We start from the raw sequence: 15,076 nt of genomic DNA, 5'->3' as shown, positions 1-15,076 counted from the left end.
GGTCAGCCGCAGATTGGCGGGCGTCGCGGGGGCGCACGGCGCGGCTCGCCCCGCCGCCTTAACGAGGCGCGCTGTGCCCTGACTGCTAAGAGCGCCATGAGCGCGGAGCGCGGCGCCCGGAATCACTCAGCGCCATCAGCCCGCGAGCGGGCGGGCAGGCGGGGGGGGGGGGGGGCGCCGCGGCTCCCCAGCTCCCTGCCTGCTGCGGCTGGCTGGGGCCCTGGGGGCAGCCAGGCTCGGTCCCTGGCTGGGAAGCGCGAGCGGGGTCGGTGATCTTGGGCGGGCACCCGGGCGGGCAGCCGCCCGCCCCCGCCCTTTTGCGAGGGTCCCCACGCGCCCACCCGCCACATCAGTCGGCCCGCGGAGGAGGAGCGGTGGGGACGCGGCGGCCGCTCAGCCAAGGCTGCCCAGGATAGGCCGGGGCCTGTGGTTTGGGCGACTGAAGTTCTTGGGAGAGGGTACACCCAGAAATAAAGAGTTTGTGCAGAGGTGTAAAGGAACAGGGTGTGTGCATGTGTGTGACCTGCGCGTGTGTGTGTTGAACCACAGTGCCCTGGCATGAGGTGCGTGGCAGTCTGACTCAGCCTTTTATACATGTTTCCTCCTTCAATCACATAAAACCCCAGGAAGGAGTATTTTTATCCCTGTCCATAGACAGGAAACTGGAGGACAGGGAGGTTGAGTCACCTGCCCAAGGATACTAGGTAATACTAATCAGTAGCCCTGGGACTAAAGTCATCCCACGATCCCAAATTCTGGGGGTGACTAAGCCACCAGGACATTTAATTCATTTATGAATAATTTTTGTTATTTATTGATTTGTCATGGCGCTTGAACTCAGGGCCTGGGCGCTGTCGCTGAGCTCCTTCACATAAGTCTAGAGCTTGACCACTGAGCCCCAGCTTCACTCCTCACATTCTGGTGGTAATTGGAGGTATGAGTCTTTCCTGCCTAGCTTTGAACCGCAATTCTCAGATCTCAGCCTCCTGAGTAGCTAGGATTACCTGTGTGAGCTACTGGTGGCCACTTGCCACCACCATTCCAAAGATCAGGAGTTCAAACTGGACATAGCAAAGTCATCTTTTATTTGCCTCACAATGCCTGGGGTCTCTACTGGAGTGAACGGCCAGCAACTGGAACCATCTGGAGACTTCGTCATGTCTGGACGACTGGGCTGGAGTGACCCCAAGGCTCTCCACTGGGCGTGCTGACTGCAGCATGCCATGTGCTGTGGGTTTCTCACGTCTTGGTGGCCTGAGACTAAGTGGAATCCATCTGGAAGCCTTGTGTGGGGACTCGGGCTTCAGGAGTGAATGTTTCAGAAAACAGGACTGAAACGAGTGATATGGCCTCTTATGGCAGCCTTGGAAATCGCCCAAGGTGAATTTTGCCATACTGGATCTACAAGCTGCTTAGAGCCAAGAAAAGGAACCAAATCTATCTTTGTCTGGCTGAGGAGCAATAATTTAAAACTAAACAGAGAGGCAGGAAGTCAGGAGAGAAGGAGAATCTGAGATCTGGGACAGATTTTCCCAAGGAGTGTTGAAAGGGAGAGCGAGCAGTTGGAGAACTCTGAGCACACAGCTGAAAGACTTAAGAAGGGGCACAGCCCTGCAGGTCTTGCACCAGCCAAGCTGAACCACCTTGTTGCTTGAGGAAGGAAATCTTGAGGGTTCCGGCAGCTTAGATAACTTCCATCATCTCATTACAGAAGGTCACCATTGCACACATAGGCGCGTGCCAGGGCATCTCATTTCCCCAGTTGCTCATGCTCCATTCACCTCCTGAGTCCCCAGGGCCAGAGCTCCTTCAGTCTGAGCTCATCCCGTGGGTGGGAAAGAGGAAGGCAGGTGAAAGGGGTTCTCTCTGGAGGCTCCTCGTTTTGGAGACAGGCTAATTACAGTCTTCCTAATTAATGAACCACGGGGTTGCATTTCATCTGCTGAGTTAGAGCTGCTGTCTGGGCCCTGGGCCCAAGGGGAGGGGCCCAAGAAGAGGAGAGGAGGTCTGAGAGATGGAGGCCAATTTTCTGCTCTTCCCTTTTCAAGCTCAGTTCTCTCCACCACTTCTCTGGTCCCAACCCAGTCTTTCAACTCCTGGCATCTTTCTGGGACTGTCTGCCAATCTGTCTATCCCTCCCCCCTTCCCACTCTGCCAGGACCACCTGGGCTTATTTGGTATCGACTCGCACATGTGTTCCGTGTCACTCAGCTTCCTGTGCAGCCACCCACATCATCTACCTGGGGTCTCTGTGAAGCATGGCAAGCCCACCTTAGAGCAGCCGCCCATCACGGCGCCCAGCCACAGCCTGCTGAAGACCCTCTCCATGACCCCTCTTGGTAGCTGTGTGCACAGGTGCTTTTCCACTCTCAGTCCAGCCAGCTGAACCCTGCAGAGCCCTTATTTAGGGAAGCAGCTTTTATTCTTATGTCTGCAGGCACATAGCCGAGCCATGGGCTGCTCATGAAGTTGATATCCAACAGCTCTACTCTGATGCCCAGGTAAGGAAGCTCCTGTGTTGTGTGGCCAGGGCTTTCTCACTGGACTGGCACTGGCAATAACCGTTGATTCCATAGACCACCCAGCTACAGATCCAGAGTAAGTCATGGTAGCTCTGAGTATGACTTTACCTCACTTTTCTCCTAACCTGAGTTGTTTTGTTTGTTTCTTCACAGCAATGAAAAAAAAAAGACATATATAACTTTTCCCTTATACAAAAGGGAAGGGGGCTGGGAATATGGCCTAGTGGTAAAGTGCTCGCCTCATATACATAAAGCCCTGGGTTCGATTCCTCAGTACCACATATATAGAAGCTGGAAGTGGCGCTGTGGCTCAAGTGGTAGAGTGCTAGCCTTGAGCAAAAAGAAGCCAGAGACAGTGCTCAGGCCCTGAGTCCAAGCCCCAGGACTGGCAAAAAAAAAAAAAAAAGTATGGGAAGGGAAAGCTCCAGAATACCTGTGCGGTCCTGTCTTGGAAGTGCACTATCCTGCTACTCGTCTGTCTTCATGGGAAAATCACCATCACGAGATCTGTCTATTCTTCCTTTTGTCTTCCTCATCCCTGTGCCACCCTAGGGACCTTGATCAGGTGAGCCTAGGGTGTGTACAAGGCCCTGGCTTCATTAAGGGCAGCTGGGACAAGTGTGTCAGGCAGCACCATTCTAGGCACCATTCCTGCCCCCGCCCCCAGGACTTTATCTCACCTGTACAGGGGTTTGAAAGTGCCTCATACTTTCGAGGCAGGTGCTCTACTCCTGAGACAAACCTCCAGCCTTTTGCACTGGTTATCTTCCTTTTTCATCTTTTTTCTTCCTCTCCTCTTTTATTTTTTTGTGCCAGCCCTGTGGTTTAAACTCAGGGCCTGTCCCTGTCCCTGAGCTCTTTTGCTCAAGGCTACTTGAGCCACAATTCCTCTTCTAGCTTTTTGGTGGTTAGTTGGAGATAAAAGGCTCATGGACTTAGCTTTGATCAACCACGCTCAGATCTCAGCTTCCCGAGTAGCTAAGATTACAGGTGTGAGCCACCAGCGCCCATCTGCACTGGTTATTCTTGAAATTAGGTCTTAAATCCTGCCTAGGCTTGTGCCTGGACTGTGATCACTCCTATTTTTCATTTCCTATTGTAGTTGGGAGAAGAGGTATGCACCAGCATAGTTTTCTAGACCTTTCTGAGTGAGTGTGCCTGGAACTGTAATCCTCCTGATCTCAGCTTCCAGGCACCTGAGAAGAGAGTTTAGCAGAGGCTGGGGTATGGCTAATGTCCAGTTGCAGGGACTGGGGGAATGAGGCAGGGCGGGGGGAGATAAGACTCAAGCCCAGGTGATTACCCTCTCCCACTATCCTGCTTGGCCCCTCCCCACACCCATGTTGCAGCAGTTTTCTGGGGGGCACTGCAGACAAGTCTCACTGCATTCATATTTTGACCTAAACCTTCATGAATGATAAAGCTGGTCTCCAACTGAACAGCCCAATACAGTAGCCACTAACCAATGTGATTATCAAAACACTTGCGATGTGGCTAGCTGGTGAGACTAGAAAAGGAGTCTTAAATTTGTTTTAAGTTTAAATGGCCATCTAAGGCTTAATGTTTTCTCTCCTGGACTATACTTTTTTTAGGCAATTTCCAGCTCCCCCTCTCCTTCCCACCCAGAACCCAGGGGGAAATGTAGGCAACTGTAGCCAGGGCCTGGTGCTGACAGTGGGGGTAGGCAGGGCGGGGAAGGGCCAGGTCCTGCTCACAAGGCAACTAAGGGAGCGCTCCGGGAGGGGGCCAGCCTGCAGCAGCCCCGTCCCCACCCCAGTGGCCATCACAATGACATTCAGGCCAATCACAATGCTACCAGCAGTGGGAGGCAGAAAGGCCGAACAGCACGGGGCGGTTTACTGTAGAAGCAGGTCTCTTTGTCTGCAGACCTACTTACAGCAACTGCAGCGTCAGTGGACCCCGTTTCCTGGGGAATGGCAAGGCGCCCAGCAGCTGAGTGGCCTCAAGCTGGAAACCTCTAGGAGGAAGCAGGACAGGTGTGGGGCTCAGGGAGGCTTCTTAGCCCCAGGACCTAGGGGCTACAGGGCCCAGCTGGCCAACTGCAGGGACAACACCCAGAGATTCTCTGTGAACACAGAGCATCTGCTGGTCTTCTTCCTAGCGATTTGGTTCTTCTATTTCTTCTGCTTTCAGGATTAGCTCTGACAGAGGCTGGAGGCAATAGCAGCTGGCATGGCCCAGCTCCTGACAGTGAGGCCAAGGAGTGGTCAGGGGCTAAAGTCTCGGCCTCACCGGCAGTAGGCCAGGCTTCATCTTTGCCCCTGGAGAATGGAGATCTGGAGACAGGAGCCACGTGTGTCCCCTGGCCTTGTCACACCATCTTGCCTGCTCTCCAAGGGCCTCAAATGGGCTTTGTGCTTTGTGCCTGTGCCTCCACTGAGCAAATGACATCACAAGGGAGAAACATCCCACAGACGCCATGGTCAGGAGAGCAGGGGATCTGTGAAGGGCAGCAGAGACGCAGAGAAGCTGTGGGGTCCCGAGGCATCAGTCAATGGAGTTGAACTCTGTGTTTACTGGGAAGCTGTTTTGTGCCTGACCCTGGGCTATGATGAGAAATAAACTGCCCTTGGGACCAGCTGGCAACAGGAGAAGTTGCATTTTCATTTTCTGGGGGAGAGAAGTGAAGGCTGGTGGTGCTCCACTTGGTGTGGTGTGTTTCTGGTGAGAGTGGGCAAGCAGCACTGGCTTTGGGGAACGCAGGGCAGGTCCTGTGAGCTCCCAGGGGCTTCCAGGCCTGAGCAGCAATCTGGGCCTCCAGGGGGTGAGCAGCACTCAGCCCTGAGGACGTCGGGTGCTGGTGGGAAAGTAGGCTGTTCTCCCAAGACCATGACAGGTGGAGGGTTGGACTTCCACAATCCATATACAGGAAAAGGCAGGCATGGAGGGGGTGGGAGATTATCGGGGCATTCAGAGCTGAAAGGCAAAGGGCGTAAGGGGCCTCACACCATCTGTGGCAAGATAAGCACCAATGGGACAAGGGAAGGAGGCAGCCACCTGTGCTCAGTCACTTGTGTGGACAAGTCCCCCCGGAACCCCCAAACACACAACCCTATCAATCCTGGGTTCTAGATTGGAGCTCTGGATGGTTTGAAGGGACCTGCACCCCAAGACTTGTCCACAGGGCCTGAGACTGATCCCAGGTTGTTGTTCTGTTCTCCCCTACTAAGCTCAGAATGGAACAGGGATGGTGTAGTGTATTTTCCCACTGACATTTTTCTTGTGACCAGGATCTTTATGACAAAGTAAACTGTTATAGGACTACTTATTGTCCCTTTGGGACTCCAGGAAGCTAATTTTATATATTGTCAGTCATGGGGCTTGAACTCTGGGCCTGTACATTGTCTTTGAGCTACCGCACCACCTCCGGTTTTCTGGTGGTTAGAGATAAGAGTCTCACAAGCTTTCCTGCCTGGGCTGGCTTTGAACTGTGATCCTCAGATCTTAGCCTCCTGAGTAGTTAGGATTACAGTTGTGAGCCACCGGCACCCAGCCCTAGCTAAATTTTGAATTCTTTTCCTGAAAAGAATATGTCTTGGCCTCAGCAGCTCCAGCAAGAACTGAGGGTATGTGGGCACGTGGCCACAGAGAGGCCCCTCACCTCCCTACTGGCAGCACCCTCAGCAGACCCATGACTGAGGTCTTCCTGCCCGGCATGCTGCTGTCCTCTCACACAACTGGTATGCTACATAGCCTGGTGGGGTGCAGTGACTGCTCACAGCTGCCCTGCAATGACACTTCTGCTTGTGTGGATGCAGGGGGGGCGGGGGCAGGAATATGAAAATAAACAGGCACTCTGTCCAGAGGAAGCAGTGGGCATCAACTGTGACTTTATTAAGGCTCTGATGATGTCTGCTATCTGCCGGTGGTGGTGGGGGCTGGGGGGCTGGGTCATGTGCTCCACTTCTGGGTGGCCCCGAGGCAGAGGACCTCTGTGAGATCTCGAGCCACAGTCCATTGTGCTCTACTCACAAGGCTGGAAGAAGGTGTGTGCGGGTAACTTGGGGGCCCTCAGCAGGGGATCCCAGGGGGCCCAGCTCCTGCTGGGGAAAGGCGGGGAGGTCCCTGGTTAGGACATCCCCGCATCCCCCTTGACTATGCCCAGCTTATGGCTTTTTTATCCTGTGGCCACCTGAGCCAGGAGTGGAGTGCCCCCCACTTAGTGACCGTGCTACACTGTGAGGTGCTGCAGTCCCAGGAAAGAGGCCTCTCTGTGCCTGCACCAGCCAGGTCACAGGAGCACGGAACACAGCCCCTGCCCTCGTCTCCTCCTTGCGACAGGGCTTGTCAGGCTGACGGTCACTCAGAAGTGGACCCGCTGCACATCCTGGCTGGTGACTGGCTGCTGGCAGGTGGTGCACATGATGGGCAGGGAGCGCTGCTGCTCACCCAGGCAGGGCCGGCAGAGGAGGTGGCCACAGGGTAGCTGGTACACAGGCTCCTTTTTGAAGTAGGGAGAAAATACTCTTTTGCAGGAAGCACATTCGGGACCAACACCGCTCCTGGGCTGCTCTGGTGGGTCAGGAGGAGAATGGCCAGGTTAGGGATGGCTGCTCCTCAGCCAGGCTCGGCACAGCCTTGCTCCGTCCCTCCCTAACCCACCCCAGCTCATCTGGCAGGGGAGGTTGCAGAACCAGGCCTAGGGAGACTTCTCTGCTACTGCTGACCAAGTCGGTGCTGTTCCTATGACAGCTGGAGAAGAGCTGGGTCTGATGGCAGCTAGGCAGTAGCAAGACAAGGCCTTCCCCCATCGCTCAGCAAAGTTCTTTCTCAGCACAGCTCAACGTGACATCATAAACCAGGAAAGGGAAAAGCACCAAGGTTCCTGACACCAGGCCCAGGGCAGGTCAGCGCATGGGGAAGTTACCAGGGGGCAGACTCCTGTCTGTCTGCAGACCCCTTCTAGCCCCTCAGTCTTCCTGTGCTCTGAAGCCTCTTGGGCAGCTCCTCCCCTGCATGACTCCCACAGGGCCTCCAGAGTGAGGGGAGCACTCCCTAATCCCCACCAGCCTCACTGGTGACTCTTCCTTCCCTGGGGCCCTAGGCTTCTTCCCTTCTTCTGGGGAGTCCAACTCTTCATTCCCAGTTACCACCAACTGGGGGATCCCAAAGGCACTTGAAACCACTCTGCTCTAGAAATGTTTAAGCCCCAAGCTCCTCCCCTCTATCTACTTCCATTGTTACTACCCAGGCTGTCTCTTCCTCCCTGGCTTACTCTCCTGCAGTTGTGTCCTCACCATCTCTCCTTGAAACTGTGACTGCCTCACCAGCAAAACCTGATCCTGCACTTCTTCATACGACCTGGGGCGCTCCTCCAGCCCTTGCATGGCCGGTCCAGCCTCCCTGCCTTCACACCCATGCTGGTCCTTTAGGGTCCAGTCATTTCAAATCACTTCTGTACAGCTGGAGGCTGCTGGTCTCCTGACATTGCACCTGTAGTTCCCTGTGGCTCAGATAACATAGCCTCCAGGTCTACTAGAGAGGCCTATTGCGCCTTTCCTGTGCTCTGGAGCCCTCAGCTCTTCTCATGCCACCAGCTACATGGCTGTGCCTTAGAAAGCACTCGAGTCGGACCACACATGAGATTCTTTCTCCTCAGGGCTTAGCAAAACACTTCAGAGTGGAGCTCATTCAGCATGTGATAAATGGGTCTGACATCTACACAAAGAGAATGCCTACTAAGACATGTAGCTTGTCTTAGAGCACAAGCTGCAATGGGATGCAGTGCTGCCCTGCCTCAATACCCCCGGGGCTGCAGGTGAAAAAGTGCCTGGCTTTGGGGGTTTCCCTTAAGCCAAACATGAAGCAACCTACAAGAAATGGGGTGTCTCTCACATGCATATTAGCCAAGAATCACACAAATCAGCAGGGCACCAGTATAATGCCTGTCATCCTAGTTACTCAGGAGACTTAGATCTGAGGACACGGTTTGCAGCCAACCTGCTAAGAAATCTGTGATTCTTATCTCCAGTCAGCCAGCAAAAAAAAGCTAGAGGTGGAGGTATGGCTCAGTGGTAGAGCACCAGCCTTGAGTGAAAAAAGCTAAGGGAGACTGCCCTGGCTCTCATCCCCAGTAATGTCACAAAAAAGAAAGAAAGGAAGAATATGAGTTACAGAGATTCCTTACTGGTGATCTTCAAAAATGGAGGAAGGAAGGAGGGAGAAGACAGGAGGGAGGTGAGAATGGAGGAGGAATGAAAGCAGAAGGAAAGACATTTACTACTATTTACTGATGCAGACTTTATGCAACATGCTTCTAAGATCTGTCTGGCCCACAGATGCACTGTGAGAAGTCATTTTCCACTAGTCTTAATATCATACCTGCCAGGTACTGGTGGCTCATGCCAAGAATCCTAGCTACTCAGAAGAAGGCTGAGATCTGAAGGTCACAGTTTGAAGTAAGCCAGAACAGAGAAATCCAAGAGACTCTCATCTCTAATTAACCAGCAAACAAACTTAAACTGGAGGCATGGCCTAAGTGGTACAGTGCCCTGCAAGAGATTGAGGCCCAGAGTTCAAACCTGAGTACTGACACCAAAAAACAACAAAACATACCTAGAGCTGCACTGTGTCACAAACATAAAATGCCCTAGTTCTCTTTAGCACAAACCAGAAGTCCCAGAGTTTCAGAGGCAATTTCAAACCCCAGAGGCAATTTCAAAAGTAGAACACAGCGGGGCTGGGAATATGGCCTAGTAGCAAGAGTGCTTGCCTTGTATACATGAAACCCTGGGTTTGATTCCCCAAGCACCACATATATAGAAAATGGCCAGAAGTGGCGCTGTGGCTCAAGTGCAGAGTGTTAGCCTTGAGCAAAAAGAAACCAGGGACAGTGCTCAGGCCCTGAGTCCAAAGCCCAGGACTGGCAAAAAAAAAAAAAAAAGTAGAAAACAGGGCTGGGAATATGGCCTAGTGGTAGAGTGCTTGCCTTGTATACATGAAGCCCTGGGCTTGATTCCTCAGCACCACATAAACAGAAAAGGCCAGAAAGGGCACAGTGGCTCAAGTGGCAGAGTGCTAGTCTTGTGCAGAAAGAAGCCAGGGACAGTGCTCAGGCCCCAGAGTTCAAGCCCCAGGACTAGTAAAAAAAAAAAAATAAATAAGTAGAAAACAAAGGACTGAAATGCAAAAAGAAAAAGACATAGGATGTGACCAGTGAGTGACAGTATGATTGTGTGTGTGTGTGTGTGTGTGTGTGTGTGTGTGTGTGTGTGTAATATATACACATATATATGTATAGCATGCAGGACCCCAGGAGGTCAGATTCTACTTTAAGTTCAATGTCATGCTATAGGGGGACTGGAAGCAGTGGAGCACCATGACCCTGTTTACATTTTACTAAGACCTCTCTGACTCGTGAACAGGATGGCGGCAATGAACACGGTGGCTGTAGGGAGCCAGCAGAAGCTACTGCAAGGACTAGAGGAGAGACAGCAGGAGCTGGCACCAGAGTGGCGGCCCAGGGAATCCCAGCAGAGACTAATCTGAGATGTACTGTAGAGGAGTGTGAAGGGGACTACTTCATGGGATATCAGGGTGTGGACTTGAAGGAAACCAAGGAAGACTTCCGTGTCAAAGGCTCACCCAGGAGAAAGAAATCGTTCTTTACCCAAGTGAAGAAGGGTAGAGGAAAGCCTTGGAGGGCAGACAGGACAGCAAACCAGAATGATTAACTGTGATACCTGTGAGAAGAGAGGAGGCTAGGTAGTAGCTGTCAGAGACAGGGGTCTAAGCTCAAGGAGAAGCAGGAACTACAGGGGCAGTATTAGACAAATGAACTTTCACTAGGCTGACAGAGTACAGAGAGAAGAGGGTCCAGGGCCAGAGTGTGGGAGAGAGGGAAGTTGGCAATGGAAAGTGAAGGGAGCTAGATGCCGGTGGCTCAGTGAGGCCTGGAATCCTACTCAGGAGAGGCTGATATCTGAGGATCGTGGTTTAAAGCCAGGCTGAGCAGGAAAGTCTATGAGACTCATCTTCAATTCCAATTAATCACAGAAAAAGCCAGTGCTGTAACTAAAGTGGTAGAGCACTAGCCTTGAGCAAGAAGGAGCTTAGGGACAGTGCCCAGGCCTACAGTTCAAGTCCTACGACTAGCCAAAAAAAAGGGAAGGGAGACCACTGAGGACAAGGAAGGCACACCATCTGAAGGGAGACCAGTGAGGACAGAAGGCACGCCATCTGAAAGCCAAGATAAAACCTGACACTTCGCTGTTACACCACAGGATGCTAGGAGGGAAAGCTGCCAGTCACTTTTTTTTTTTTTTTTTGCCAACACCAGAGTTTGAACTCAGAACTTTGTGCTTGCTCAGCTGGTGGTCTACTAATTACCCATGCCTCTAGCTCTCCTTTTTACTTGTTATTTTCAAGGTAAGAGTCTCACAGACTTTCTTGCTCAGAATGGCTTCAAACATCAATCTTCAGATCTCAGCTTCCTGAGTATCTGGGAAGCCATGAGCATCAAGTTATCTGATCACTCTGACAGGCAGGTTCTTGGTTACCCTTAAGGTTTAAACAATTAGAATGGGCAGAAGGGAGACAGGGAGATGGTCTAGAATCTAGACCACAGCAGAAGGCACAGGTTTGCATCAGCAGGAGTCATCAAGTACATGCTGCAGTTTCATCATATAACATACCCCAGCATTCCATCCAGGTCTTCTCATCTGTAGCTTAACAAATTTTAGTATACCACTACCCTTCTATGTTGATAAGAGATTTTGGATGGGAGACAAGACTAGATTAGGAAAATAAAAAGAGAGGTGTCAGACATCGTGGTGTATGCCTGTAATCCCAGCTACTCAGGAGGTGAAGACAGGAGGATCATAGCCTAAGGGCTGCCTGGGAAAAAGCACAAAACCCCCAAACTAAAAGCAAAAGGGCTGGCTCAAGTGGTAATGCACTTGTCTAAGCATGCTCAAGACTCTGAGTTCAAATATCAATACTACCCACCCTGCTACTTCAAAAATCCTCAGGAAAGAATTATGAACATTGGCTCTTATGAAGAAAACACAGCAGGACTCAGGACTCAGGACTCAGGACTTAGGCAGGCCTGAGTCCACAGAATGACAGGGCTGACTGTGAAGAGTCAACTGCCTAGGTAGCCCCTCACCTCTCCCTGAAGAAAGGAGAGAGAATTACAATGAAAGAGGAGCTAGTCAGGCAGACCCACAGAACCCCAAGAGACCAGGCCCAGCATCCTGCACAGACAGACAAGCCACTCGTCGTAAGACCCCTAGCAGATGGCTGGCCCATGTTACCAGAGATGGCGCCTGGCCTCCCAGAAGTGCTGGTCCCTCTGGTGCCCAGGTGCTGGAGCTGCCCCCGGGTCAGCCGGGTGGTGAAGGAGGGCATGGAGCCAAGGGTGGACCTCAAGGCAACTTCCAAGCTTTGTGACAGCTTCTGCTCATGGGTCACTGGACCTGTCAAGAGATATGCAGACCATACAACATCCAGAGAGAGGTTTGGCAAGAGAAGCCACAAGTCTTCTGAGGACTACAAAATAGCTCTTCCCACTACAGAAATAATAAATAAATAAACTCCTTCTTCCTGGACTGGGAATGTGGCTTAGTGGTAGAGTGCTTGCCTAGCATGCATGAAGCCCTGGGTTCGATTCCTCAGCACCACACAAACAGAAAAAGCCAGAGGTGGCACTGTGGCTCAAGTGATAGAGTGCTAGCCTTGAGTAAAAAGAAGTCAGGGACAGTGCTCAGATGAGGAGTTCAAGCCCCAGGACTGGTGAAAAAAAAAAAAAAAAGAAGAAGAAAAGAAAAGAAATTCCTTCTTCTTCCTGTCTCCACATGAAGGCACAGCCTAGGGAACCCTAATAGTTGGGCAGGAGGGGGCCACCTTGTGGCACTGCTGGAGAACTACAGCTGCCTTTCTTTTTTCTTTTTCTTTTTCTTTTTTATGGAGTGGGGGAAATGGTACCAGGGCTTTGTACCCTAGGGTAAGTACCCTACCACTGAGCTAAATAAATCTCCACCCCTTGAATACGCCTTTCTATAAAGGCCTCCCTGCTGGCCAAGGAAATGGGAAACGCAATGGGCAGGCTCTGTATTCCTGCCCCCTGCCTCTATTTTTCTTCCCCAGCAAACAGTCTTCTGTTTATGTAATTCCTCCCTTCTGAGGTTCCCATCCCTGCAGGATTGCTTGCTTGCCCACTCCAGAGGCTATGTCCTTTCTCTGCTGGTAAGTAAAACATGTAGTCTAACTTGGTTATTCACTCTGACCAGGCTATCACCATCTGGGTTAAGTGAGCAACAAAAAGCCAAGCTATAGCTAGGCAAGAAAGGGCTCCCCTTTCTTGGGGACTTGCCTGGTGGCGGAATCTGCAAGACTGTCCCCCCAAAAGTAGTAGCATGTTTTATTATAGTTTACAGTACATACAAAGACAACGTGGGCCTTAAAGGAGCACTCTTAGTGTGGCTCTGTGTCTCCAAGCCTGTCAAGGCCAACACCACAGAGACCTCCATGTGAGATGGGGTGGAGTATTTTTCTTCCCATCTGATCCTACTGTACTTAACATGCTTCCAGCCATTTCTAGGGATCTTGTTAGCTAAAATTTATTCTCAAATCCAGATAACAGTGATTATAATGCACAGTATTTGCACAGCCTCCTAGAGAAAAAATGGAAATTAAAGAATGACCAAATTTAAACTAATTTTAATTAGGAAAAAACTGTTAAGCTATCTTTCATAGTACCATAGACTGTTTGTTATCCAGGACAGTCTCCAAACATGTAAAGTATAGATTAGTTCAATACTAAGAAATTGTTTCAGACTATAGAAAACAAATATTTCCAGATTCTTTTTATGAAGCAAAAAAAAAATTACACAAAAGCCTTGCTCTTGTCTGTCATCTGACAACAAACTAGGGAAATGTATTTTCAGCTCACATCAAAGATAAAGGACTAGATTTCACAATATATAAAGAGTTCTTGGGGCTGGTATTGTAGCTTAGTGGTAGAGTGCTTGCCTAGCACATGAAGCCCTGGGTTCAATTCCTCGGCATCACATACACAGAAAAAGCCAGAAGTGGCACTGTGGCTCAAGTGGTAGAGTGCTAGCCTTGAGCAAAAAGAAGCTCAAGTTCAAGCCCCAGGATTGGCAAAAAAAAAAAGTTCCTAGGAATAATTAAGAAAAAGATCAACAACTAAGAGAAATTGGGATGGGGGTTGGAAGCATGGCTCAGTTGGCAGAGTGCTAACTAATGAGTAAAAGTGTCAGGTATTGAGTTCAAGTTTTGGTCTGGAACTGCCAAGAAAAAGAAAAAAAGACAAATTGGGAAAGGAGACTAAGTGAAGTGGTACATACTTGTAATCTCAGCACTTGGGAGGCTGAGACAGGAGGACATTGAGAGGAGGATGGAGAGTTTGAGGCCAGCATAGGCTACACTGCAAGATCCTATTTCAAAACAAATATAAATTCCCAGTTGAAATAGCTCACAGGAAGAGAAGCACAGGCTGATTTTTTTTTTAATCATGCAAGGAATGCTCAAGGCTCACTAATAAAAGGTTTGAAATTAAAGCAATATAAGACATTGTTTAACCTATCAACTAAGAGTGTGAACATTTGCCAATACTGTTAGTGCAGCCGTGAGGAATTTCACATCACTGGTGAGGGGGTCCAAAGGGCAATTCACCAAGGGCAATTCACCAACATCTATCCAACGTAAGAATCTATATCCTTTGACTCAGAAATTCCAATTCTAGGATCATGTCCTACATCTGCAAAGATGGGAAATTTATTTGTACAACGTTAATTCTGGGCAACACTATTTTTTTGTTTTGTTTTGTTTTTTGCCAGTCCTGGGGCTTGAACTCGGCCTGAGCATTGTCCCTGGCTTCCTTTTGCTCAAGATCAGCACTTGTGCCACAGTGCCCTTTCTGACTTTTTCTGTTTACGTGGTACTGAGGAATTGAACCCAGGGCTTCATGCATGCTAGGCAAGCACTCTACCACTAAAACACATTCCCAGCCCCATCAACAACACTATTCTTAGCTCCCAAATGTGAAACAACCTAACTGCCCACCAAAAGGAGGATAGAGGAAGATGGTTGTTTCATTTTATATGGATAAATTTTTTTTCAAAAAACAATTTTTTTTTGGCCAGTCCTGGGGCTTGGACTCAGGGCCTGAGCACTGTCCCTGGCTTCTTTTTGCTCAAGGCTAGCACTCTGCCACTTGAGCCACAGCGCCACTTCTGGCCATTTTCTGTATATGTGGTGCTGGGGAATCGAACCCAGGGCCTCATGTATATGAGGCAGGCACTCTTGCCACTAGGCCATATCCCCAGCCCCTTTTTTCAATTTTTATTTATTTATTTATTTATTTATTTTTTTTGGCCAGTCCTGGGGCTTGGACTCAGGGCCTGAGCACTGTCCCTAGCTTCTTTTTGCTCAAGGCTAGCACTCTGCCACTTGAGCCACAGCGCCACTTCTGGCCATTTTCTGTATATGTGGTGCTGGGGAATTGAACCCAGGGCCTCATGTATACGAGGCAAGCACTCTTGCCACTAGGCCATATCCCCAGCCCCAAT

General features: G+C 50.4%; 1 protein-coding gene across 7 annotated transcripts in view; it reads right to left on the bottom strand.

Annotated features, from left to right (window-relative positions):
• Positions 1-6,352: 6,352 nt before the first annotated feature.
• Ubox5 (U-box domain containing 5) overlaps positions 6,353-15,076 on the bottom strand; it is a 40,090-nt gene continuing 31,366 nt past the window's right edge. For 5 of the 7 annotated variants that reach the window (XM_048348903.1, XM_048348906.1, XM_048348901.1 and 2 more), the window contains exons 5-6: positions 11,798-11,959; positions 6,353-7,055 (exon numbers count right to left, since the gene is read on the bottom strand). In XM_048348903.1, the coding sequence (XP_048204860.1) occupies positions 6,847-7,055; positions 11,798-11,959 (371 nt within the window). In that variant the 3' untranslated portion in view covers positions 6,353-6,846. The remainder of the gene's footprint in view (positions 7,056-11,797; positions 11,960-15,076) is intronic. The other 2 variants (XM_048348908.1, XM_048348907.1) reach the window with 2 other exon arrangements.

The sequence above is a fragment of the Perognathus longimembris genome, chromosome 6, assembly GCF_023159225.1.
Source record: "Perognathus longimembris pacificus isolate PPM17 chromosome 6, ASM2315922v1, whole genome shotgun sequence".
Taxonomy (NCBI): Eukaryota; Metazoa; Chordata; class Mammalia; order Rodentia; family Heteromyidae; genus Perognathus; species Perognathus longimembris.
Note: the sequence above shows the minus strand (reverse complement) of the source record. Positions and strands in the feature narration are given on the sequence as shown.